The sequence below is a fragment of the Pleurodeles waltl genome, chromosome 3_1 (genome assembly GCF_031143425.1).
Source record: "Pleurodeles waltl isolate 20211129_DDA chromosome 3_1, aPleWal1.hap1.20221129, whole genome shotgun sequence".
NCBI lineage: Eukaryota > Metazoa > Chordata > Amphibia > Caudata > Salamandridae > Pleurodeles > Pleurodeles waltl.
The window spans coordinates 763,248,646-763,275,995 of NC_090440.1; the positions used below are offsets into that span (position 1 = coordinate 763,248,646).

At 43.6% G+C, this 27,350-nt stretch overlaps 1 protein-coding gene across 8 annotated transcripts in view; it reads right to left on the reverse strand.

Moving 5' to 3' along the window:
• Positions 1–27,350, reverse strand: part of FAR1 (fatty acyl-CoA reductase 1) — a 416,046-nt gene that overhangs the window by 131,001 nt on the left and 257,695 nt on the right. For 6 of the 8 annotated variants that reach the window (XM_069223563.1, XM_069223559.1, XM_069223561.1 and 3 more), the window contains one exon: positions 19,541–19,712. In XM_069223563.1, coding sequence (XP_069079664.1) covers positions 19,541–19,712 — 172 coding nt within the window. Of the gene's footprint in view, positions 1–19,090; positions 19,263–19,540; positions 19,713–27,350 lie in introns of all 8 variants that reach the window. The other 2 variants (XM_069223560.1, XM_069223562.1) reach the window with 1 other exon arrangement.

Below are 27,350 nucleotides of genomic sequence, written 5' to 3' on the forward strand. Positions count from 1 at the left end.
AATTTTGTGCTTTTGGTGGTATGTTTGGAGGGAATTGTAGAAATTCTATGCAATAACCATGTTGGATAATTGCTAGAACCCAAGTGTCTGTAGTGATTTCTTCCCATGCTTTGTAATAATGACCTATTCTTCCCCCCACTGGTGTTGTGTGGAGGGGGTGAGTGACATGTGAGTCATTGTTTAGTAGTAGGGGTTTTGGGGCTTTGAAATCTCCCTCTATTTCTAGGGAATTGCCCTCCTCTATATTGTCCCCGAAAACCTCCTCTATACTGTCCTTGGTAAGTGGACGGTGTTGCTTGTGAGGTGCTGGCTTGTGTGCTTTGACCCCGAAACCCCCCTCGAAAGGGCGTTTTACGGAATGTGCTGTAATTCCCTCTGCTCTGCGGGGAGTAGAGTGCGCCCATGGCTTTGGCAGTGTCCGTATCTTTTTTGAGTTTCTCAATCGCTGTGTCCACTTCTGGACCGAACAGTTCTTTTTCATTAAAAGGCATATTGAGAACTGCTTGTTGAATCTCTGGTTTAAATCCAGACGTTCGGAGCCATGCATGCCTTCTGATAGTTACAGATGTATTAATTGTCCGTGCAGCTGTATCTGCAGCGTCCATGGAGGAACGTATCTGGTTGTTGGAGATGGTCTGTCCCTCCTCAACCACTTGTTTCGCCCTATTTTGGAAGTCCTTGGGCAGATGTTCAATGAGATGTTGCATCTCGTCCCAGTGGGCTCTGTCATAGCGCGCAAGTAGTGCCTGGGAGTTTGCGATGCGCCACTGGTTTGCAGCTTGTGCTGCGACTCTTTTACCAGCTGCATCGAACTTGCGGCTTTCTTTATCTGGGGGTGGTGCATCTCCAGATGTGTGAGAGTTGGCCCTTTTCCTAGCTGCTCCTACAACAACAGAGTCTGGTGGCAGCTGTGTAGTGATGAAAGCCGGGTCCGTAGGAGGCGGCTTATACTTCTTTTCCACCCTTGGTGTGATTGCCCTACTTTTGACCGGCTCCTTAAATATGTCTTTTGCGTGCCGGAGCATACCAGGGAGCATAGGCAGGCTTTGGTAGGAGCTGTGGGTGGAGGAGAGTGTGTTGAACAAGAAATCATCCTCGACCTGTTCTGAGTGTAGGCTTACGTTATGAAATTGTGCTGCTCTAGCCACCACCTGAGAGTACGCGGTGCTGTCTTCTGGTGGAGATGGCTTTGTAGGGTAGGCCTCCGGGCTGTTATCTGACACTGGGGCGTCGTATAGGTCCCATGCGTCCTGATCTTGGTCACCCTGGCTCATGGTGGTGTGAGCTGGGGAGTGAGATGGAGTTTGTGCTGGTGAAACGTTAATCACGGGCGGAGGAGAGGGTGGTGGTGTAATTCTTTTAACCACTTTTGGTTGTGGTGCTTGTTCCGTCTGGAACTCCAACCTTCTCTTTCTCCTAATGGGGGGAAGGGTGCTTATTTTTCCTGTCCCCTGCTGAATGAAGATACGCTTTTGTGTATGGTCCACATCAGTTGCTTGTAGCTCTTCCTCAAACCTATGCTTTTGCATTTGGGAGGTTAGCGAGTGCTCTTCTGTATAAGAGCCTGAAGCTGGGTCGCTTGCAGTTTGTTTCGGCGTCGAAACTTTGTCTGCGTGTTTTTTCGGCTCCGAGGTGACTTTTTTCCTTTTCGGGGCCGAAACCTCTCGGCGTCGATCTGTTTCGGTGCCGCTGTCTCGGCGTCGAGCCGTGTCCACACCGGCATCTCGGTGTCGAGGCTTGTCTCCAGCACTTTCTCGGTCCCGAGAAGGCTGCGTGCCGGTGTCTCGACCGGAGTCGGACGATCTCGGCACTGTTTTGGCCTTTTTCGGTGCCGACGGTCGGTCACCGAATTTATGGGTGGAGCCATGGCCTGGTGGCAGTGGCGTCCCCTGGGCCTTGTAAATGTTTCTTTGTGTGGTTTTCGACGTCTTACTCACGGTTTGTGTGTCGTCGAATCCTTCGGAGTCTGAGTCTTGGATCGAGAAGGTACCTTCTTCTTCCTGTTCCTCGAACTCCCGTTGGGCTGTCGGTGCGGACGCCATTTGAAGTCTTCTGGCTCGACGGTCTCGGAGTGTTTTTCGGGACCGGAACGCACGACAGGCCTCGCAGGTGTCTTCGCTGTGCTCAGGTGACAGGCACAGGTTGCAGACCAAGTGTTGGTCTGTGTAGGGGTATTTATTGTGGCATTTGGGGCAGAAACGAAACGGGGTCCGTTCCATCGGCGTTGTTCAGCACGCGGTCGGGCCGACCAGGCCCCGACGGAGGATCGAAAAACTACCCCGAAGGGCACCGGAGCTCTTCGATCTTCGATGCGGTGTGAAATCTAAGTACGCCGATCCCGAACGCAACAATACCGACGAAAATCTTCCGAAATTAACTATTTTTTCCGTTCCGAAACTCGGAGCGACAGGAACACGTCCGAACCCGATGGCGGAAAAAAAACAATCGACGATGGAGTCGACGCCCATGCGCAATGGAGACAAAAGGAGGAGTCACTCGGTCCCGTGACTCGAAAGACTTCTTCGAAGAAAAACAACTTGTAACACTCCGGCCCAACACCAGATGGCGAGCTATTGCAGAACATGCGTATCTACAGCGACAGATGCCATCGAACAAAAATATACTCTGATATGTGAATGAGTTTAACAATCGGGTTAAAAAAAAAAAATTAAAAAAAAAAGCTACTTAGTCTGCAAGCATCTGTTCATAGGGTGTGGTCCTGTAGATTTGTGCTCTGCATAACCTTTTCATCCAGTGTTGGACTTTGACGATTGCTAGTTGTTTTTCCAAGACAAAGGACCCGATTTAGAACTCGGCGGATCGGTAACTCCATCACAACAATCACAGATGGCCCAGCTGTCGAAATCTAAGTCTCATCCTTTGTGATGGAGTGACGTGTCTGCAGAGTTCTAAATCGGGCCCAACATCTTAAGAGTTATGGTATACATTATTACTCCATTTGTGGGCAATGCACATAGGCACCAACTAAGGTGAATTTTTACTTCTCTTTTGCTGGTCGAGTGTGCCAAGGGGGAAAAACCTAGGATTCCTTTGGTTTTGTGGTAGTAGGGTTGGATGCACCAGACTATACACTACTATGACAGCCTTTGAGATGGGATGGATGTGTGGGGTTTGACAAAGGCTACAAAGAAGTAGTCAGGCTTGCAAAAGGGGTTAGCCCTCCTAGTATAGTACACAACGGCCTGTTTAATATCTTAAGAGCAAAAGGACTCTTTCAGTGACAGAGTGTGGCTGCGGAAAAAAGACTGGGAGGTCTTTAGTCTGACTGAAGCAGAAAGGGGATACTACCTTGGGAGGGGACTTAGGATCAGTTCAGAGATTAAATCTATCCCTGCGAACCTGAACAAAATGTTGCATGATAAGTACTTACTGATGAGTATGTGTTAGAAATGGGGTCTTTGGTTGACAGTCAGGTTACCCCCTGTTCAAACAAGGACCCTCACTCTAGTCAGGGTAAAAGAGAATCCCCCTCAGCTAACCCCCGCTTACCCCCTTGGTAGCTTGGCAGAGCAGTAGGCTTAACTTCAGAGTGCTAGGTGTAAAGTATTTGTACCAACACACACAGTAACTTAATGAAAACACTACAAAATGACAACACCAGTTTAGCAAAATAGGAAATATGTATCTAAACAAAACAAGACCAAAACGACAAAAATCCGACATACACAAGTCAAGTTATGAATTTTTAAAGATTAAACTCAAAAATAGCGCTTAGAAACAAAAATGCTTCGATGAGGTGTTAACACGGCGTCGTGACGGAGTCGTTCCCAACAAGCCGACACCATCGGCGCCGGACATGGAGTCGCGTAGACCCTCAAGTACAGTACCTTTGGTGAAGAGTGAAAAGTCGATGCGCGAAGTCTGGGATCGCGGCGTCTGTGCTGAGCGTTGAATCCACGCACTTCGAGCGGCATCGGTCACGACGTGGTGCGGCGACTTCCACGGAGTCGCGGACTTCAGCGGGGCTGCAACAGCGTCGGGCCTGCGAAGAGCGCCGCGTTCCAGTGAAGGTCACGGCGTCGGGTGCAGGCGGCGTCCCCGGATTCAGCAGCGGCGTCGGTCCGGAGTCGTCCGAAGTCGATTTCCTTGGATTTACAGAAGTGTTTCTAAAGTCTGTGGTTTTGGGTGCCCTTCTTATACCCAATTTCTCCTTTGAAGTAGGCCTACTTCAAGGTAAAGTCTCTTTTGAATGTGAAATCCTGCCTTGCCCAGGCCAGGCCCCAGACACTCACCAGGGAGTCGGAGACTGCATTGTGTGAGGACAGGCACAGCCCTTTTAGGTGTAAGTGACCACTCCTCCCCTCCCTCCTAGCACAGATGGCTCATCAGGAAATGCAGACTACACCCCAGCTCCTTTTGTGTCACTGTCTAGTGTGAGGTGCAACCAGCCCAACTGTCAAACTGGCCCAGACAGGGAATCCACAAACAGGCAGAGTCACAGAAATGGTATAAGCAAGAAAATGCTCACTTTCTAAAAGTGGCATTTTCAAACACACAATCTTAAAATCAACTTTACTAAAAGATGTATTTTTAAATTGTGAGCTCAGAGACCCCAAACTCCACATGTCCATCCGCTCCCAAAGGGAATCTACACTTTAATCAGATTTAAAGGCAGCCCCCATGTTAACCTATGAGAGGGACAGGCCTTGCAACAGTGAAAAATGAATGTAGCAATATTTCACTGTAAGGACATATAAAACACATTACTATATGTCCTACCTTAACCATACACTGCACCCTGCCTTTGGGGCTACCTAGGGCCTATCTTAGGGGTGTCTAACATGTAAGACAAGGGAAGGTTTAGGCCTGGCAAGTGGGTACACTTGCCAAGTCGAATTTACAGTTAAAACTGCACACACAGACACTGCAGTGGCAGGTCTGAGACATGATTACAGAGCTACTTATGTGGGTGGCACAACCAGTGCTGCAGGCCCACTAGTAGCATTTGATATACAGGCCCTGGCACCTCTAGTGCACCTTACTAGGGACTTACTAGTAAGTCAAATATGCCAATCATGGATAAACCAATCAACCATACGATTTACACAGAGAGCATATGCACTTTAGCACTGGTTAGCAGTGGTAAAGTGCTCAGAGTTCAAAAGCCAACAGCAACAGGTCAGAAAAAATAGAAGGCAGGAGGCAAAAAGATGGGGGATGACCCTGCATAAGCAAAAAAGTCCAACAATATGAGTGAAGGCCGCCATCATAGGAACTGTAAAGGGCAAGAGTGCAGTGGTTTGGACAGGGAAGGTGGCATTAAGGTGTCGAGCAGGGGCTGGAGCACCCTGGGCAGCCCTCCTAAGGCCACCTATAAATACCATAATGATAGGTACCCCAAATTAGGAAGAATGTTCCCTATTTTGCTGGTAGGAAGCAAGAGCAGCCAGGAATAGGCGAGTCGTAACTTTTGTAGGAGCAAATGGTGTGGCAGTCAGCTTTAAAGGGTCCAAATGCTTTGGGATAGAACGTTGGGTAAACCTTTTCCAATTCTGGCACAACTTGCATGGGTAGTAAGCCTAAAGGCTTCATGGAGGATAGTCAAGCACACCTGCGACAGCCAAACTCGATTGCCTCCAGTGTTAGGTTGAGCTGTTTAGAGTATGGGTGCCTGATTTGCCTGTGGTGGTGTGTGAGAAGGTTCAGCCTATTGGGGAGTTTATTGTGGGTGCTGGTGGATATCTCTAGAAGCATTGCCACCTCTTCACTACATATAGAAGGAGTGGCAGAGGAGGAAAAGCACAGATACCCCTGAACAATTAATCCAAACAGCACTGCCCACTGACTGCGGGTACCATGATGCAAAGTCTGGGCATTTAGCACTGTTGTTAGTGGGGAACATGTCTATATGCAGAATGCACCCTGTGGCATCGAAAGTACGGGCGTTAGACTTGGAGATGGAGTTTCTACTCATGAACTTGTGGAGTCTTGTTGAGCAGGTCAGCAAAGTCACTGTCTACTCCAGAAAGGTGCTCCACCAGGATGTGTATGTGGTGGAGGATGGCCCATTGCCAGATCTTTAACACTAAATGTTGGCAGTTAGGAGTGGGGGGGATGTGTACCACCTTGCTTTTGAAGACAACACATGAAATCCATGTTGTCCATCTTGCTGAGGACAATTTAGCACCAAATTACCTGAAAGAAAGCTCTGAGAGTTAGGCTTATGGCTCAAAGTAAGTGGCACCCATGGCATGGGGGAACCACACTCCCTCTATTGTCATGTGGTCTACATGTGCCCACCAGACTTGACTAAAATGAGACAATGCTAAAGGTCACCTGCGGGACAGGGTCTGCAAAGGGTCTGTCCTGCAAGAGGTTGTTGTTGTTCCACCACTGCAGAGTGAAATGGGTGTTGATCTTTAACACTAAATCCTCCCAATGACCTTCGCTTGTGACAAAGGCACTGAGGGACCCTCCTACAATGGGCTCATGTGAAGCCTATCATGGGTACTGTGGCGCTGCATGAGGTCATAGTCCCAAAGAGGTGCATTAATAGTTCTGAGTTTTGACGTGTCTGACCACTGGGCTGAAAAAGAGGCAGCAGCTACTGAATTGCCAACACCCTGTGGTGGTTGGGGTAGGGTATGGCTGTCAGAATAGACCTGAGGAAGGGCTATACACGCAGGGGTTGAAAGTGGGATTTGGTGGCATTTAAGGCGAATATTAGGCTGTGCAGCAGAGCGAATACAGCTAGAGTGTGGGTCAGGAACTGCTGTCTGCTGGCAAACTTGATCAGCTAATCGTATGAGGGAACACATGAGTCATCGATTCTTAGATCAGTTGCCATCATCAGGCACTTGGGGACCACCCCTGGGGCAGTGGTGACTCCAAAGGGCAGTACTCTGAATTGGCAGTTCTGTCAGCCTACCACAAAGCAAAGGCAGTGCCAGTGGACAGGGTGGAGGGCTATATAAAAGTAGGAGTTCCTGAGGTATAACAATCATATAGTTGCTTTGCTTGAGGAGAGAAATGACGTCCTTCAGGGTTGTCGTGGAAATGCTCCGAAGGGATCTATTTGTGTAAGGGCATGAGGTCTAAAGGAGCTGCCCTTTTGAGAATGAGGAAGCAAATACTAGATGCCTTTCCTGGAAGCGAGGGAGCATGTTCTTTGCTACCCCTTGAGAAGGATTGTCTGCAACTCTTCCTAGAGAAGGCAAAGATGTTCCCTGCTGAGGGTATGTGGGGTGTGGTGTGGTGTGTGTGTGTGTGTGTGTGTGTGTGTGTGTGTGTGTGTGTGTGTGTAGGGGTAGTTTGTGAGGGTTGACAGCTGTTGAGAGGCAGTAGCTGTGACTGACCACAGTAGGAACTCCCTGATCAGAAGTGATTTCCCCAGCTGGGGAGATGGGGAATCTTGCAGCCCACCAAAAACAAATGGCATGATATCGGGGGTGGTGGCAAATCAAGTCAATATTTGAAAGTGGGGGCACCGTTACAGGACACTCCTCTACATATAGTCTTGTTATTATTGCCCCTGTACACGTATAGTCCCTGCCGCCTGCTGTTGCCTCTCAAAGGAGTGGGATGGTTGGGGGGTAGTTATCTTAGCTTTTTCTTTAGACTGCGGTCTCTGAAAGAAGCTCATTAAAGTCAGTGAGTGGCATCCATTGATTCTGCAAAATAAATTTCCTTAATCTTCTTCAGCACCTGGTCAATTTGTCGCCCAAATAGGTGTGCCCTATTAAAAGGGAGGTTGAGGAGATTATATTCTACCTCCAACTTCAACCAGATTTGTGAAGCCAGTCGTGGGGTCTAAGGAAGATACTAGTTTTTACCATCCTTTCCAGCCTGGGAGGCTGTTAACCAGCAACAAGGGCACAGCAGATACTGCTGTTGGAGATGGTCTTTCCCTCAAACACTATCGTTTCCCCACTTAGCCTAAACTCCTAAGGGAGATGAAGACAAAAAAAAAAAAAACTAGATCTCAACTCACAAATAAGCCATGGTGGGAGATGAGCGCTATGGAATTGGCTATGTGCCACTGAGTAACTGCCCATATGCCTACCTTTTTTCACGTTGCCAAGATTCTTGTTCTTTGTCAAGGAAATCCTTTACCAAAGCACGGCATATGCATGTCCACCTTGTGAAAGGCGGCTGTCCGTTGAATAACATCACAGAATGTTCTGGCATCAGCAGAGAGAGATGCCCCTAACAGGGAAGCAATCGAAGTCTGCATCATCATCACAATTGTTCCATCTGTGGGCCCTGGGTTGAAGGTGTATCATAAGAATCAGTTGGGGCAAAGTAGCTGTCTGGGTCAGAAAAGTAGTGTGGGGATCCCCTGAAAGGACTCTGGTGGAGGCAGTATAGGTGGCTCCTCCAGTGCCTCCAGCTTCCCCTGGGCTGGAGGGACTGGCGGAGATGGCCTCTGGGTGGATGGTGGCCTGGTGCAGCGGATATTGGAATGGCCAGCCTGTTCTCTGAAGTTGTCGGGGACGTGAGCGACAGACTGCTGGTGCATCTTGCTGTACCACCAGTGCCTCTCTCTTCAGTACTGGAAAGGTTTCTTCTAAAGGAAGGTGAGGCAAACTTTACATGAGGTTTTATGGTCCAGTGTGAGGTAGAGGTTACAAACCTTGTGATGGTCCTACCACAGGAACTTTGAGTGGCACCAGGAGCAGAACTGGAATAGGATCCATTCCATCACCCTTTAAGGACCCACATTCTCTGGTGTCAATTAAGAGGCCACGCAACCCTTCAAGGTTTGCTAGGGCCCGGCATTCGGGAACTTGGTCACTGAGCGTCAGTCTCTGTAGGGTGTAGAAGAAAGAAAATGCAAGCGTTCTAAAGATGCTGAGTGTTGAAATGTTCCCGCAGGTACCCAAGAAAATATGGGAGACATGTTGAACCTCTCAGGCCTGTCAGTACACAGCTGAACCAGATAGCAGAAAAGAAAAAATCCACCATAGGGTTTGCACTTCACACAGAAAGGGAGACGTCCCATTTTATCCTGCGACTCAAAAGACTTCTTTGCATTAAAACAAGTAAACATCTGAGCCCAACACTAGATGGCAAGAATATGCAGAGCGTGTGTATCTACAGCAACAAACGTTATGATCAAATGCTTATGTATGTACGAAGAAAAAAAATTATATTGCAGTTATAAAAGAGACAAAAGCTGAAGCTGGGCTGAAAAATTACTGCACAGTTCTTAAGATTTTACCACTAGGGGTGGAGGCGTATAATTCGACAAAAAGGATTCAGTGTGATGATTAAATATTAAAACTGGCTCCGTAGTCACTAGTAAGAATGCTGGTATATGATAAGAAGCAAACTTCTGCGTAGTTGCCAGTCATTACTGCTTCCCAAGTGCCCAATAAGCTCTGTAAGAAATAGTGGATGCTGGGAGAAAGAGGTCTTTATGTGTATGTTGGTGTATGAAGTCTGCATGCCTCCTAATGCAAGGCTTCATCCAATGGATGCAATTTAGCCTGCTTCTTTTCAACTATTTCTTAGTAAATGAACTACGCAGCAAGTGCACGCTTTAAAAGCGCACTCAATTCAAATGATACTCTAGTTCACATATTTACATTCTTTAGTTTGTCCACAGAAAGGCAAAGGTTTGGAGAACTTTAACTAAAAGACACAGACAGGTTATGTGCATTACTTTAATACATGCTCCTCAAACAGCAGCAGAAAACCAAACAACTAGAAATCGAACTGTAAATGTTCCTCAACATTATTGGAATCCTCCTCGGTTTACTTCTGGACGAAAACCAAGTATCCAAACTGAGAAAAAAGAAAGCCTCTCAAACTTATGCTTCAAGTTCCTCAATAGTACTGTAGAATACTGCCTATATTTATTATGTGATTTGATATCGTGCAAGTTTAACCTTCACATACGTAGCTGTATCTTCAAATGGTTTGAAATAACACCTAATGAAAATCTAAGAATGTGACCTATCTGCAGACTGAATAATGTCCGATAATCTTCCTTCTACATTCCTAGACTTTGAAGCCGTAGCTAGCAGAGTGTGACCAAAAGTTGTATGTATGCATCTTAGCCTTTTGAATACCAAATCTAACTTACCTATCTACTACTGTGGAACAAAAAGGTCTAGGAGGCCTAGAAAAGAAATCAAAACCAAATAGCCGCTTGACATTCTATATTCTCTTGTGACTCAAACTCATATCTTTAAGATGACCGCACCAATTCCAGCAAAAGTTCAAAAGCATATTAGCATTTCATAGAGTTGTGTGTGTATATATAGGAAATGTAGCACATTCCAAAAATACATACTACACTCTAAACCACAGCTACCAGCATAAAAAACAAATCCACCAAGACATGACAAGCGCAACTGCAGACCGACAAATGTGCATATTTATACAGTAATAATGCTTTAAAAATAAATATACAAATGAAATTCACAATTTCCACTATGGACAACTCCATGGGATACACACATTTTCCCAAGCACCAGCCAACCCCTTTTATCCATGCTGAATGACACTTCCACTTGCCCAAGACAGAAAGACCAACTTAGAAGCCTCTCTGAGCTCAATAAATTCAGTGTCTATTTTTGATCCTGTAGAAGCCACAAATTCCAATCAGACACATTATTTCTAAGACCACAGTTCAAAAGTTCTTTGCTAAGATACTCTCTTCCACCTTGTGCCCCCTAATCAGTTTATATACTGCACAGTCTACAAAAGATCCATCCTTAATAAAAACTGATCTGACCTCTTCACCAGGAGTCAGATTGCAAAAGCTCCTCCAACCTGTTCAAAATAAGTTATGCATATTTTCTGTTCCTCCAGAGACCTCTTTAATCCAGTTCCTAAAACTTTTCTGATCGCTTCCCCACACAACTGATTTCACCACACTGACCTAAAACGTAAGAACTCTACCATCTGAGTAGGCCCCAACACAGACTTCAACTTGTTGACAAAGCTTAGTCTCAACGTGTCCTTTAATACCATATGGAAACCCTCCTGTTCTTTGGTGTTATTAAAATTTTGTTCAGATTAACCAGATGACACTGCTCAAGGTCTCAAACATGTAACATCTGGCCTCGTAAACGTCATGAAACGTAAAGGTGCCTTGACTAACCCAAAAGAGAAACTGCCACTTCTTTTAGCCCTAAACTGGTGCTCGTGCTGAATTGGGAGGGAAAAATATACATCCTGTAGATATGGCAGTCCATCAAATTCAGTGGACCCCACACTTACCTCAAAAGATGGACACTTTCCATTTACGGTAGGTATTTAGAGGACAAACCTAGTTTGAGAGCAACTGAGTGCTGAATAGGAGGTATGGTCAATGGTAAGATACAATTATAGTAGGAAGACCAAGAGTAGGCTGGAAAGTTAGGTGTAGTGCTCCTTAAGGGTACTCATCTTTTTTCTGAATTGTAGGAGAGATCTGGCGTTGATAGGGATGCTGTTTCAGTCTGGCGATATCCAGGCTCTGGGATTGTCGCCAGATGGGGCTAGTTTGTTGGTCAGGTGAGCTGGTGTCCTGAAAGCTTTAAAACTTGTCACAGAGATGATCAACGCAGGAAGTGGGGGGTCAGTTTTGGACAGTTAACATGGGAGAAAAGTGGTTAAAATCCTTCCAGCCCTTGATAAGCCGTGCTGCTGCACGCAGTATACTTTTCAGGGGTGCTAGGGTGGTACCTGGAAGAGCACTGAGGAGAGTGTTACCTCCATCTTGAAATGATGGTAGACCACCATCTGTTTACCTACTGAAATATACTTTTTCCTTGTCAATAAAACTGCTGCATACAAACACTGAGCTTTAAGATGAGACCTTAAAAGTGTCACCTGAACCTTCACGTCTACTTACTGGTTGGTGCTGAAATAAAATAAAATACACCCTTAGATGTTCCCTTGAAAAGGTATCCTCTACAAATTCAACTGCAAACCTCTCAACTGTCTCCATAGTATCTTTGCCCACAAAACCTCCACCCGTCTCTCCCATACTTTTTGGGAACACAAAAAAATTAATTTGGATATCTCTGCATGAAGTCAATTGGGCATCTACTGTCTTGACAGAATTAAGGAACCCCTCCCAAATCTCTCCTTTGGGGGAAGGAAAGCTGCGGAGTCTTAGTAGGCTTCTCATGATTTAAGCAGGAAATGGTGGACCTTTGTAGCACTGAGCCATGAAAACTTCCCCTTCTCCCATCCCTACTGATCACACCTCCACAACTATCTGCAAATTATTATAGGCATTATGCAAAAATGAGAAAATGTTCACATTTCAATATATTAGTAACCAAATCATACGCACAAGCTTTTGCCTCCGTTCCTCTTTTCTTCAAGACCAGTTCCATTAAATACAGTTACATTAGAGTTCACAAGACATTCACTCTGCCCAAATTTGCCACATTTGAATTGCACAGCAGGAAAAAGGTTTGTTGGACAACTACACACAATTTATTAACATTTGCTTCTCCAGACATATAAAAAATTCTGGTTAGTGAGTCCACTAGATCTAAAACTATATTTTGACATCCTTAGAACTTCAGCTACGTCCACAACTATGCTGCTTGAAGCCCAAGCCTGCCACAGAAAAAACCTGCATCACAAGGAAGGAGAGGCTAGTAGCAGTCAAAGATTGCTTTCACCACACTCCCCACTCGAAATGCCTGGATGGAAAAGAGGAAGGAAATGCTCCAGGCTCCTTATCACCAGTAATGTTTTTACTTCGACCAAAAATGCATCAAGGCTCATGAGCATAACCTGAAAAAGCACTTGCAATAAAAGAAAAAATATATATACTGATGCAAACAACTATCTATGCACCAAATTTGCATACCAACTGGAAATAACCCCAAAAACACCAGCTTTCCCTCCCATTAAATGAATATAAGGCCAAACCCCCTTCAAATGTAGAATACAAATTTAAAGAGTATAGCACATTCACCAAAAACATAACATGCATATCTACATTTAATTTCAATGCAAACCCCAAAATTACACCGGTTTGTGCTGTCTGCTGCATCAACCTAACACATCAATTACAAGCAAATTAAAAAGCTGCCTAAACTGTTCAAGGAGCAGTGCTTCAACAGATGGCCTTCCAGAACTGTGGGGAACATGAGGGCTCCAGTTCTAGCTGATTCCATTGCTGCTGTTTGAGAAGAATGTAATAATCAAAATACATAATACACACCTCAGGCTTGGACATTAACTTAAATAACATGAACTATGATTTCTCTAAAGGAAAATGGGACAAGCACTGTTTGGTAGTCTACAGGTGGTATTTCAGAGGAAGCAAAATACCTTATTCCTTCCACAAAAAGTAACCTGAAGAATGCCAATGTGAGGACTTGGAGAAGTTAAACTAAATAGAATTCATGTCTGAATCATTGCTAAAACAATACCTGAGAGGTAAGGGGAAGACAACTTAGTACAATAAAACTTAGCTTTCAGTTAACATTTTCTCGTTTTAAATTATATCAAAATGTCATAAGTGTAAGAGAAATGAACGGCAAATTATCAACTATCGTTTGAGCAGGCAGGAAAATAGTAAAAGAATGCAAGCCTTTGGGGGAAAATGTGTGGATTTCTTGCAGTAGCCCACCTAAAGCCAATAAGCAGTTTCATTCATTCTGTCAAAAACTATGAATGCGATTGTGTTTTATCAATAAAACAAATGGACTTTTCTTTTCTGCAACTGTCCACATTACTACAGGAAAGAACTGAGCCTGGACAGGTGATTCATAATGTAATTAGTAATCTGAAGAACAACAAGAGTACAGGTCTTGGTTATTTAATAGACGTTTTCAGAACCTTCACACATAAAAGTGCAACAATTCTAGTAGAAAATTTGAATAATGTGGGTGTTTTCTCTACAGAGCAAAAAAATATTCTGTCACAATATCGAAAGAGAGTAACAGTTTTGCCAGTCATAGACCTACATCTGCCTAGAAAATGAAATGAGCGTGGTTAGAATTAGGACAGTGGTTCATAAAGTGGAGTGTGAAGTTCCAAGTGAGTTTATTGTATATAAAAAAAGTTGAGATATCCATAAAGTGTAATTTCCCACCTGGGAGCAGATAGAGATCTAAATTGGGGGTCTCTGAAGTCCCTATTTAAAAATACATCTTTTAGTGAAGGTGCTTTTTAACTTGTGTGCTTGAAAATGCCACTTTTAGAAAGTGGGCATTTTCTTGCTTAGCCATTCTGTGCCTCTGCCCAACTGCGGAATACACGTCTGGGTCAGGATGACAGTTGGACTGGTTGTGAATTCACTCAAGGCAGTGACGCAAAGGTTAGAGCGGTAGGAGGAGCGGACACATACCTGAATAGGGCTGTGCCTGTCCACAAACAATGCAGTCTCCAACTCCCTATAGTGTGTCTGGGACCAGAACATGAAAGAAAGGGTCTTGTGCACTACAAAGACTGTCCTTTGAAGTTTGCCTACGTCAAAGACAGGAATGAGTAGAAGTATTGGAAACAAAACCTCAGACTTTTTCTCTGGATCAAGAGGAGACTGCCAAGGAGAAGAGCTGAAGAGTTGTGAGGAGGAGTACTGCCCTTTGTTGTGTTTACTTTGCTGAGCTGGCTCGTAGCTGCTGCTTCTGCTCTGAAAAGGACCAAGACTGGACTTTACTGTGAATCCTACTTGTGAAGTTTCTCAAAGGGCTTGGACTGAGCTTGCCTCCTGTTCAGAAGTCTCGGGGACAGCAAAGACTTCACCTACCAGCCTCTGGGTTCACGTGCCAAGAACTCTGACTTGTCAGGTGTTGCTCACTCCAGTTCCTGGGCCCTTAGGAGTGAAAGCTGGCATAAAAACAAAAAGAACCTGGAACATCGACGCCGGACAACTCCAGAACCAACACTGTTGCCAGACTCGGCGCGCTGCCTGCACCCGAAGCCGGGGTCTCTGCTGAAGAGCACTACTGCAGCAGATGCCGCTGCCTGGCACTGCAGTGCCTCTGAAGTACCACGACATTGAGTCCAGAGTGCTGTGTCATCAAAATCCGTGACAGCCCACTCCACCGTGGCATCAATTCATATCTTTACTTGTGTATGCTGGATTTTTTGTTTGTTTTGGTCTCGTTTTACTTAGATAAATATTAGCCATTTTTCTAAACTGGTATAGTGTTCATTTGTAGTGTTTTCACTGTGTTACTGTGTGCATAGGTAAAACTACTTTACACATTGTCTCTGAGATAAGCCTGACTGCTTGTGCCAAGCTACCAAGGGGGTGAGCAAGGGTTATCTTAAGAACGTAAATCCCTTCCCCTGACTAGAGTGAGAGTGCCTACTTGGACAAGGTATAAGCTGACTGCCAACTAGAGAACCCATTTCTAACACGGCAGGACCCATCCAACCTTCCCTGCTGTGCAGATCTGGATGTGCCTACTGCCAAGAAATAAAGTGACGGTCCAGCCTCCATGCCCAAATTGGCGGATTGGAGGTAGGTGAAAAACTCACCTTTTTCCCCATTCCACCACCATCTACTACATGAACCACTGGACAACACCTGCCATCAGTGGTGCCTCCGACCCATGGAAAAAAACACTACCACCCATCATGCACTCAAAGGTAGGGATACCACATTACCATTGTTCGTTGGGTGGGCACTGCACAGGAGGTCGAACCACAGCATTTTTTTTAATTACTCTGACATGGATTTGTTTGGAATGGTGCCACATGGCTAGGGACACATTGGCACAACAAGCATATCACACACATACACAACTGTCATTGTGGTGTCATCAGTCACTGCAAAATGAATGCTGGCACCACAATGACAGTACGCTCACACTGGACAAGGGAGCCCATGTGTGCAAATTGCAAGGGGACCTGTAGGAGTAGGTTTGTGCTATCTGTTGTGTATGATGAGTCTGCACTTGAATATATGTGTGTGTGTGTGTGTGTGTGTGTGTGTGTGTGTGTGTGTGTGTGTGTTTCGGGGGTGGGAAGGGGATGGCTGGCTGAGGTGGAGTGGGTCATGTGGTTCTGTCTGTATGTGTGTCACTTGCATGTGAGATCAATGTTGGATTGCCGTGTGACACTCAGGTGAGTGTTGTGTGGCAGACGTTGTGATGTGTGTAGTTGTGCGCATGTGTGTAGCTGAGTGTTGGTTGTTGTGTCGAGTGTGGGTGCAGTGTCAATGGCGTGCGTGTGTTGTGCCATGGATGTATGTCAGTCAATGTGCTTTGCGCATGTATGGGTTGTGTTGGAATTGTAATGGGTGATGGTATGTTGTGTAGAGCAGGGGGATACATATGGCTAAGGTACAGAGTGTGAAAGGGAGATACAAAGAGAGGAAAAGAGAAAGAAAGAGAAAAAGAGAGAGAAAAAGAGAAAAAGAGCGAGAGAGAGAGACTTAGCTCTATTCCATAGTCCCCGACATTGTACGAGGTCCATTGGATCCTGCCGTCGTCTCCTACCATCAGCAATCTGTTGCCAGTTCTCCGCTTGCAGAGCTGTAACATCTAAATACGGCAGGCAGGACACCATCAACTTGACGGTCTTCTCTGGTCTGCCATCGATGTGGACTGGCGGTAACACCCCCAAGATGTAAATCAGGCCCTAAATCTTGAACTATAGCAATTTAGCTTCGGGTCCAGATCACCTTGTAAAATTACGTGGATAATGTCAGGGAAGAGGACATTTATATTTAAGTCTATATTCAAACATGCTTTTGAACACCAAGAATTGAAGTGGAAGGAGGTGGTGCATTAAGATCTTGTAAATTTTCTTAAATTTGTATTATGTTTCTCGAATACTCTGAAACCCCTGAAAGTACAAAATGGCACTTCAGGCTATGACTGCATTTGCAAGAACCATACAGTGATCAAGATGAAGAAAACATTTAAAAAAAACTCTACATCCGGCTGACATTAATCAAAGAATATAGATCTTAGGAGATACTTTCATGGTAGACAAAGATTTAAAAAGAATATGAATTTCTAGAGCCACCTGCTGCCACGGTTTTTCCCTCCTTTGCTTAATACAGTAGAATTAGGGCATGCGCCTACTGATATTTTTGCTTCTGTGTGGTATGATTTGCGTGCAAGACTCAGAAGCTACTTTTCTGTACTTTGTCCCCTACCTGTCAGGTCTGTCCAAAAGAAGGGTTATTTGGTGTGTGGTAGTAGCGGATATTACTGTTAAAGTAGTTCCCAAGTAAACAACTCTCAAATTCACCCATTTCACAATTAGTTGAAATGGAGATGCCAAACTACAAGGTAACAAAAGGTAAACGAAAACTGATGGATGGAATGCTTAAATTAACCTATGCCACTGGTATTTACTCAGGGCCACATCCCAGCCCATTGCTATTTTGCACACCACGCCACCTGGCCTGGCAGTCTGAGATGGACTGTTCCCATTGGAGGAAGGTAAAGACTGATTTGAATACAGTTTTGTCCAAACTGAGGTGGCATGTTGTGCAAAAAAACAATGGACTGCGGTCCCCGTTATTTCCAGTGGCTGAGATTAATTCACGCATTCCATCCATCACTTTTTGTATTCTCAAAAGAATAACAAAGCAATATTATATGCGAAACAGATTTTAAGAAGGAAATGGGTGTCCAAACAGTACTTCTGCGTCAACTGACTGGGTATTTGGAACCTTTCTTCTTCAAACACACTTCATACAGCTGGAGGATTTCAGTTACAAGATGCTCTTAGGCATTAAATAAGTGATTGCTTGAAGAAAATCCAGACATACAAGCACGATTAAAAGGATCTGCAAGAGGAGATGGCTTAGTATGGTGGTAGGACAAATAAGTGCAAAACTCGAGATGAAGCTGCAGCTAAACGGTTCACGGTCATGCAAAACATTTACAGAACAACAAAATGTAGTTTGGCATTGTTGATGTGACAGAGCACATCAGCAAATAAATGACAGAAAAAATATTTGAAAAGCCCAACAATAACTCGACAAAAACAAAAAGAAATGCATTCCAGTTGTCCAGCACACTGACCAATCAAACTAAGCAAATGATGGCTATGTCGGGTCATTGTGTGCCAAAAGAAAGTTTCAAGGTCAACACAGATTTTATAAACGTTGTAAGTAAAGGTCTGGGAATCTGTGAAGAGAATACAATGGCCGATTTAGCTCTGTGCACTTCTTAGATAACTTCTTGCCCTCATAGTTAGGCAGCACACGGCTGTGACTGAAATACTGCCAAAAGGCAAGCCCTATGCTAATCACTGCCAACTGGTGACCTTCTTCCATGCACCAAGTGTTGCTTTTCACTGTCTTTGCTCCGTGAGTAAGAAAATCAATTATAATTACCAAAAACATTTCTAAACTACCACCCACTTTGCATACCCCTTTAAAAGATGCTACATACATGCTAAACATTTACAGCTATGTTTCAGTTAAGGAGCCTTGAACTTTAAATAATTTTACACCTAAACGAAAATTAGAAAGCAGTAAAATTTAGGAGAAAAACAGTTAAACTAAAATTCCATGAATAACAAAATACTTTTTTCATTAAATGCTGTAATATACATCCTTAACCTGGGTCTAAAATGAGGACCCACAAATAGAAACGAAGCAAAAGCGCATGAAAACAGAGGCGCTGGGCTGTTCTGAATAAGGAGCGAATCCTAAATCATACACATTCTTATATCACTGATTATACAGCAAGATAAAGCAGAAAGTAGGCCAAAGCTGCAAGGAACAGAGTTAGGCAGCTGGCATGTTGTTACTGCAACTGGGTAGTACTGCTTCTTTCGATATGTTATTGCTCTGAAAACTGACATAAGTGGGACATTAATTTAGTATCTCTCAATTTCATTGCCAGTACTTGACAGGCTTACAAAAATACATTAAGATGTTGCTCAATGACCTTTCCAGCGTGGAAACAAGATATCGATGAATGTCTTAAGTGTAAAGTTATTGTCCTAAAATGTATTTCTCATATATATTTAGGAATAGCTTCAAAACATTTTCATGTTAAAGGTTATGCTCGTGCACAAAACACAGGACCTTTACCCACTTCGGCAAAAATAAATGCCAGAGATCTAGTCATTACATATTGACAGAAGCAGAGAACTTAAACCCATGCCACTGAGTCTGCGCTTCCAAAGCAAGCCTCCACCATTTACCAGCACCTGGCTTTTCGGTTAATGTTTTTTACCATAACTGTCTTACCAGGGTTTCTGACCTGTTAACCTTAGAAAACCATCAAATAGCATGGCAGGCACTATATGGCTGACTGCTGTCCAGTAATGATGCAAAAGGGGGTTGGAACGAAGATTAACATTGGGGCGCCTGAGTGCCTGCTCTAAAGGATGCATCTTGAAGGTCATATTTACACAATTTTCTGTGGGGGGAAACATAAGGGCCAAACATTTAATGTAATAAAATGCGAAGAACAAAACCTACATACATTAAGCCTTTGAATTCATTATTAATAAACACAACATAATCATAACTTGGCTTCCAAAAATGAGAAGACATAAGACATAATATTGCATTTAATCAATGCCAAAACAGTATTAAATTGCACCAAAACACTTCGTTTTCAATAGTCATTTCCTGTTAAGTATGTGCATCTTTCAATGTCAGAGGAACAGCAAAGATAGAGCTAGTCACCATTACCTTGGGCTTCTTCCAGTAATCCTGAGGTAGATATCATACAGGAATGCTGGAGCCTTATGGCTTACAGCAATCCAATAGTGATATAAAAGGTGATTGGAGGTAAGATTTACATTGGGCCGTCTGAAGGCCTGTTCGAGAGGATTCCTCTTGAAAGTTGAAATTACATGGTATTCTGAGAAAGAAAAGTGGTGCAAACAGCTTTGGTAATCACCATGTAATAAATGTGTATGACAATCATATTAAACAAAATACACTACTTCACTATTTCACTCCTACAGTTTTTTGTCACTAACTAAAAAAATAAAAACATAAAAATGGTGATCAAACTGTGGAAATGTAATTGCACAAAAGTCATGCACCAATACCTGAAATTACCAACTTGGACAAAACTGTAAGCGAACCAATTATTTTGTCTTAAAAAGGTGCCACCACGTTGCTATTTGATAGTTACAGCTCTACTTTTGCAGCAGCCTTGTTACATATTGTACTTCTGACATGAGCATCTGTCTTTCTGTTCCTCTTTTGGATATTTCTCACCTTTTAATTTTGAAAAGAGAACTAGAACAAAAATGCAATATAAATATTCTACACTGTCTGAACGAAAACTATTAGTAAGCCTTTCTACATTTTTCTACGAGGACTAAGGATCTTTGCTATAGGCATCATATTAAAAATGTAGCTCACACTTTTAATTTGATCATTTTCTATTGAACACGGATGACTTGTTATAAATGCAAGACATAAGTAAAAAAGGGCCGTGAAGGTCCAGTCTTCACCAAAGTCATTCATTCTCTGGAACATACTTACCGGGATCATTTATATGCGACTGCAATTATTTACACGTTCAAGATAATATTTTAAGAGTCGGTTCTTGTTTTCTATGTTGACTACAAACAGTGTGGATTCAATGTGATTTGATTAAGGAGTTTGACAATTTTAAAACCAAAATTGAATTGCACTTGTTTAAGCTTCTGCAGTATGAAAGAGTCCAAAGCACACTAAATGAAATGCATCTCTGGCACTATAAATATACAAGGTAAACCATAAAATCATACATTAAAAGGAAGCGTAAGCAACAAACGGTAAAACATTCTCGAAACACAGTATAGGGAATCCATCTAACAGAAAAAGTTACAACCATTGGTAACTTTGGTTCTGCTCCATTCTGTACTCCCTCTGTAAATTATTTGTCTTACAAATTCTCCGACCACAGACTAGAACCCCATATAACCTCAGAGTTGCTGTTTTCAGTGCTAAGCGTCATCACTATGTCACAAGGTGTGCAATAGTGTAAATACCGCCACCCTCTCATCCCTTCAGTTCCAAGAACAAAATCAAGGAGTTACTATCCCTTCGGTAACTAGGTTTCTCACGGATAATATTTTTCCGTCTAGTCCTCACTTAGGAATATCCTCCATGTGCTAGTCTGGAGAAGGAAAGGTTTTAGCACTAAAGCATGACTTCGACCACCACCTAAGAAGTGACTACATTGGAGCACTTAAGGGGCCAACCTGCACGCTAGCATCAGTTCCTGGTACTTTTTCCATGCCCAATCATTGTGTGTGAGTGCATACGTATGTGGTAATAGTACATAGGACAAACCTACCCAAAAGGCAGTGGAGCACTCTGTATGATGGAAGGCAAGAAGGGGTAACTAGTTTGTAGAGGGACTACATCAAGTTGTAGTGTAGTATCTGGTAGATACCCGGACCTTCATGCTTAACTCCCTCCCTCCTCCTCTGACACTTAATGTTGTGATGAATAAGATCCCAAGGTATGCAAATATATCATATGATGTGTTAACACTCATCTAAACGACTTCCATATTTTTCCGGACAACCATGTGAACACCTAATCAAAATGCCTAAGTGCAAGACGAGACCTGCATCGCCTTAGTACTCCTAATAACTTGCTGGCCAGATCTAATAAAGGCTTTTTCATATGGTCGGACAAAATGGTAGCAGATACTGATAGAGGCCCATTGTGGCATCAGTGTATGAAGGGCGAGACTACCTGAGGCCAGCTCTTGTATGTGGGTTAAGTGAAAGTGAGAGAAGGATGAAACACGTGAGCAGCTCAGCACAGGGGCTGGCTGCTCTGTCAGACTTTTTTTTGGAAGCAGGGGATGCAACTGTGCCTGTGCGTGAACGGGAACACCCAATTCTGAAGCAGTTATTAAAGAAATCCAATTCAGATTCCACCCTTTTAAGTAACTTTAGGCCAATATCATTGCTGTCTGGCACCTTTATGCTGCTTGAAAAATAGGTCAACATCAATCTCTCTGCTTTCCTGTAGCTGAAATCTCTGCAGTCCCCTACTTAGATGGGCTTTCGCCTTTCACATAGCACAGAATCTTCACTCTTGGCAGTGGTCGAGGAACTTCGGAGCATCCTACATCAAGGTAACTCCCCTGCCATAATTCTGTTAGATCTCAGTGTGGCTTTTGATACCGTGGTTAATTCCATTCTCTTGCAGAGGGTTGCTAAATCCAGTACCAAGGGTCGAGCTCTGGATTGGCTCTCTTCCATTTGGAAGAACTGCTCCATTCTGGTCCAGGACCAGGCCTTCCTCTCAGCCAGCCTACCATCTTGCTGTGGAGTGCCCTAGGGCTCTTCTTTGAGCCCAACCCTATTCAACCTCTACCTCTGTCCTTTGGCTGACATTGTCAAAGCCCATGGATTGTTGTTGGTTTCTTATGCCGATGATACTCAGCTGGTCATGTCCATCTCCTCGGACTGTAATTCTAGCTTCTCATCTTTGACCTCTTGCTTTAATGATGTGGCCCCCTGGATGCAGGCTGTAAACTAAAACTTAATGAAGATAAGACCGAAGTCATGCTGTTGGGCCACAATCTCAGTGATTTAGTGCTGAACTGTGTCTCCCGTAGTCTTGGCTATTTACCCACCCCTAAAGACCCAATAAAGAGTCCTCACTATGGACTCACAAGCTAAATAAATCGCTGTTAGTTGCTATGGCACTCTGAAGTTGTTGCGGAAGATATTCCACTTCCTTACCTTCCCTGCCAGAAAAACAGCTGTTTAGGCCCTTGCCTTAGCCCGCCATGATTGTGGGACTGCCCTGTTTTTGGGCTCACCTCATTGTGTTTTCAGGAAACTTCAGATTGTGCCGAATGCCATAGCTCGCCTCCTGATGAATGTTTAAGTATGCCTCAGCTTCAAAGGCCTTAAAGGACCTGCATAGCCTCCTGGTAGAACGCTTTTGTATCCTACACAGGACCGTCTTTAATAAGGGTCCTCTACCGCTTAGATCTTTAGCCTGTCCATATCTTCCAGGGAGACTCCTTCGTTCTTCCTCAGCCTATCTGCTAAAGGTTCCCAGGATTCAGAGAGCCTGCTGGGGTGACCGTTCTACTGCCTTTTTGGCCCTGAAGCGCTGGAATTCCCTCCCACTGGAACTTCTTTTACAGGAGCATAAGCTTCCTTTTCAAAAGCTCTGAAGACTTGACTCTTCAGCAAATGATTCCCCTGCCAGGAACTTCTGCCATTTACAATGTCTGAAATAGCGCTGGGAGGCCTCCAGGTAGTCATGCACTCTACAAGACCACAAGAATAAAATAGTTTCACTGCCCCTTAAATCACAAGACAGATAAAATGCATATCGGTGTCATTGGTAATATCAGCTGCTGTGGCCCAGGTCGGGGTAAACAGAACTCCATAGATTTTAAAGCTATAGGAGCAAGGTCAGCTAGCATAGTCAATGTATAAGCAGGTGGTGCTTCTTGTCATGTGGATTACTGATCTCCACCTTCCTTTAGTGTTCTGCCTAAAGCAATATGGATTTTTAGAAGGGCAATGGAGACGCTCTACACAGACTGACTCACAGACTCCTTCTCACAGCTCTTTTAACATCCAACCAGCAGTGAGAAAAACGTCAGAGGTACATAGCAACAGTACATCCTGCTTCTGGGACGTCGTACGATTGATGTACTTATAAATTTGCTCCCTCCTGCAGTGAGTGCTCGTGACAGGTCTCTCTTAATAGTGCAGGCTCTTTTGCCACCAACTCACAACAGCAGCCGCCTCACAATACGAATCAAGGGTAAGTTACAGTTCTATGAGACTTCCACAGGCCTCAGACCTGTGAGAATTGTGGACGAGTCTAGTGAAAAGTGTAAACATCAAGCACGCACTGCGGCAATCTCTAAATAGAGATGTTGCGCTGTCCTACTGATGCAAGGCATCTGCAAGCCTGTCTGACTGGCCTGAGCACAGCACTGGTGCCTCTAGAAGCGTATTTTACTTAGTTCATTGACTGGAGAGGGGAGGATTCAATGGTTAAATTTACACATCACCAAATTCCTAAGCTGGCCCTGCATGAAGCAAAAACATTTAGGCTCATGGAGTCCAGTTTTAGAGTCTCAGTCTTGAGGGGCCATAGGAAAGACATTCTGGTTCAACTTAGAAGAGGAAGCTTGGACCACCATATTCCACAGAGGAGAGCCAACAAACATTTTGGGTCACATAGTGCGGGCTCACCTCATTTAGCGACCTACGTGTGACTTTCAGGACCCAGAAAGGGTTTCTCCCAGGCAGCTATAATAGGCTGCAAAAGTGCTTCGTTCAAAGACAGCAGAAGCTCTGAAACTGCAGTGGAAGGTTGCTAGATTTTGGTGAAAACATTAGATTTGGCTTCAGTAGTGGGCAAAATTAACTCCAATCCACTTACTCTTTTTCGTCCCACCAAAGGGAACATATAGACTTGATCTTAACGAAAGTCAGAGGGATAGAGAATGTCTCCTTCTGTAGATGTTTACATACCGTTTGACAACACACAAGGGAATGGCTTCGGGACTTGGAATGGGTCTGGGAATGGGACCATTCCCTCAAGGAGGAAGAGGACTTTTTCATGTCATGTTTTTTTGTGGCAGATTGCTCCTTGTCAGGAGACTTACCTGAAGAGAAGGGGAACCATTCTGGTCTCCTACCTTGAAGATCGTCAAGGAAGAAACATCACAGGCGAAGGAGCAACATATACCATGAGTCCTATACACCATGTGCAAAGGTTGCGAGAGTCCTATAAAGAGATCAACTTCTGGCATCTGCAATATGATAAAAACCTTGAAACCTTAGTCATTTGCCCTAAACGCACTTCGAAAGCTGAAGGGTTTTGATTGTAAAGCACTGAGAAAAGCTCCAGATCCACGTCAATGACAAGAAGAAAATCAGAAACTGCCAATGCACCAGATGGAGTCTTATAAGCTCTGATGTCCCATTCTGGCCACTACTGAGGCCACCTGGTACCACATGGTCATACTGGATTGCTATTGTTGGAGAAAAGGTTTCCTGATCCAGTTAGGGGCCTGAACAATATTCATATACCGTAGAATCTGTAAGAAGATCCATTTAAATTATACTGGTACAGCAAACTTTAGAAGATGATTTAGTAACTGGGAGGAAAGGCAGGCGATAAGTATGCAACTTTTTCTTCTATTGCATACCATTCTCTGCAGATTCTTGATCTTTGAAAGGTTACCCATAAACAGCCAAAGAATTGTAAGGGTACCCTGGCTACGCCTAAATATATCTAATCCTCAGTAAATGTGTTTTTGGCATCCTAGTCAAGGCAACAATGTTTCACCAATAAATGGAGAGAACAAAGTGGGTGCTCTGCAATTTTCACGCAGATGCACCGCTTTCTAAAAACCAACAGTCTCAGTTATGCTCATGATAAAATGTGCAATTATTGCCTCAGGTGTCGTTTAGTTGGCTGCTATACAACACTATACAATCGGATATAATCTGCTTGAAAACACCTATATAAATACTGCAATAATGCTTGTCAATTTAGTGGCCTAGTGCCCTCCGTGAGTCGCACCTATGAGCATCTCCTCTGCCTTGTGAGTGAAGAGGGTGACAACTGGTTTAAATGACATAAGTGATAGCTCATCACCACTTTCAATAAGAAAGACAATTTCTTCCTAAAAGTTACTTTTCTTTTGAAAGCAATGCCTATGGTAGGTCTGCTGATGACTCCTGAAATTCTGAGACTATTCTAGATAAAGTGACTGAAACATAGGGCATCTTCAAGGTTAGGTTTGACACAACTGTGCAAGGGCCCAAATAGAGAAGCCATCAACTGAACTAGTACTACATTTACATCCATTATGCCATAAGGTAAGATGCAGGGTATTCACTAATGATTTTAGGAAATCTGAAGCAACCATCTCAAAAAACGAGAAGTCTTCAAGCTTTCTCAAAAACAAAAAAACCATCAACCAATCCCTCTCAGACGTAGCCTACAAACCTCTTTAGCCAACTGACATGAAAAATGCAGTAACAGGCAGATCCAGATGAATAAACTACTTAAATTAAGCTACAGTATTCTGTACATCAGAGCACCAAGATGGTGGCATATATGGCTCTCAGACATTAAACCGAAGCAGGCACAGAGATTGAGCCACGTCACTGCTTGCCAGTGCAAAAAAGAATATTTCAACTGTGAAGCTTACTATATGGAGACACCTCAGGAGATTCATGATAAGAGCAAACTGTAGGTAGAAGTAGCCATCCTCATCTGTTATCACCGTCTTCAAAATGCCACCCATCTGTTTTGGAAAGATGCCTTGTGCTCAATCATATAGCATACAAAAGAAGATCCTAAACTACAGAAGCCACCAACATTGCAAAGTGGTTGGATCTGGATAAACCCAAGTGCCCTACTACTGAGTCAAAAATGAGTAGACTGACTGACCCCCAGTGTGAGACGTTTCTGGTGTTAATTGCAGAGCCCCTAGACCAATCCAGAGCTACCAAGAACATGTCAGTGTGAAACTTTCTCAACCTTTACAGTACCACTTAAATTACCAGAAATTGAGGAACAATTTACAACAGTTGCTAATTCCCAGCAACCTGCCTCTAGGCACCCTTCCTGAGAAACCACAATGAACAATACATCACATACTTTGAATTCAAGAGCCTTGTAAAAGGAGAAAGCTGTAAAAGCAACCAGATAACAAAAGTCTTTGAATACCAATTTGTTCTTTTCTTGGATCCTGTGTAGTGTTCTCAGAAAACATGTAAAATAACTTTATAACTGATTCTCTGTTGTCCACTACAGAACTTGAAAATTAATGCACAAAAGACTACCTTTTCCCCACAAATATGAGAACCACGAATCTGTGAACCGTGTCTCCCACTTTAAATAGAAATTAATCAACCAACATGCCCACTGGTCTTGCATGCAGAGCAGCATCACCCGCGCTACAAACTGCGATGCAGCTGAGCAATAACTTGTACTATGTTTCTGAAATGTGGTAATTTACAAAAGTCTGCCCTTTAGCCAACCTTTCTCTGGGTGGCATAACAGTGTAATAATGCTGAGCTAAAAAGAAATGTTTTCGGATTGCAATGAGATCTAAAGGCCTTGCTGGCTGTCATCATTTTTAAGATCTTTCTAAGGAACTGAATATCCTATTTACCAACAATTCATAGAATTCTGAATAAAGATCAGGTGAAAAACTTGACATTAACAATGAAGAACACCGCCTCTACAAAGAAGTTGCCATTACTCTTTCAACAGAATTATATATGTGAATCATTTCACTATGTTCCATTTCACTCACCCATTTTACAGTGTCTACTTCTCAGATAAATGCTCTTTCGTTTGGTCCACCAATTACCAAAGTGAGTACAAATATCAGGCTATCCTACCAGGAGAATTTTCAAAATTGCAAAAGATCCTAAGGCAACCACATTCTTTGTGAACCTGTATATTCTTTCGGTTTTCCCCATCTCAACAAACAAAGGATTTCAGCATTCTTTTTGCCATATATATGTTATGTAGTATTTTT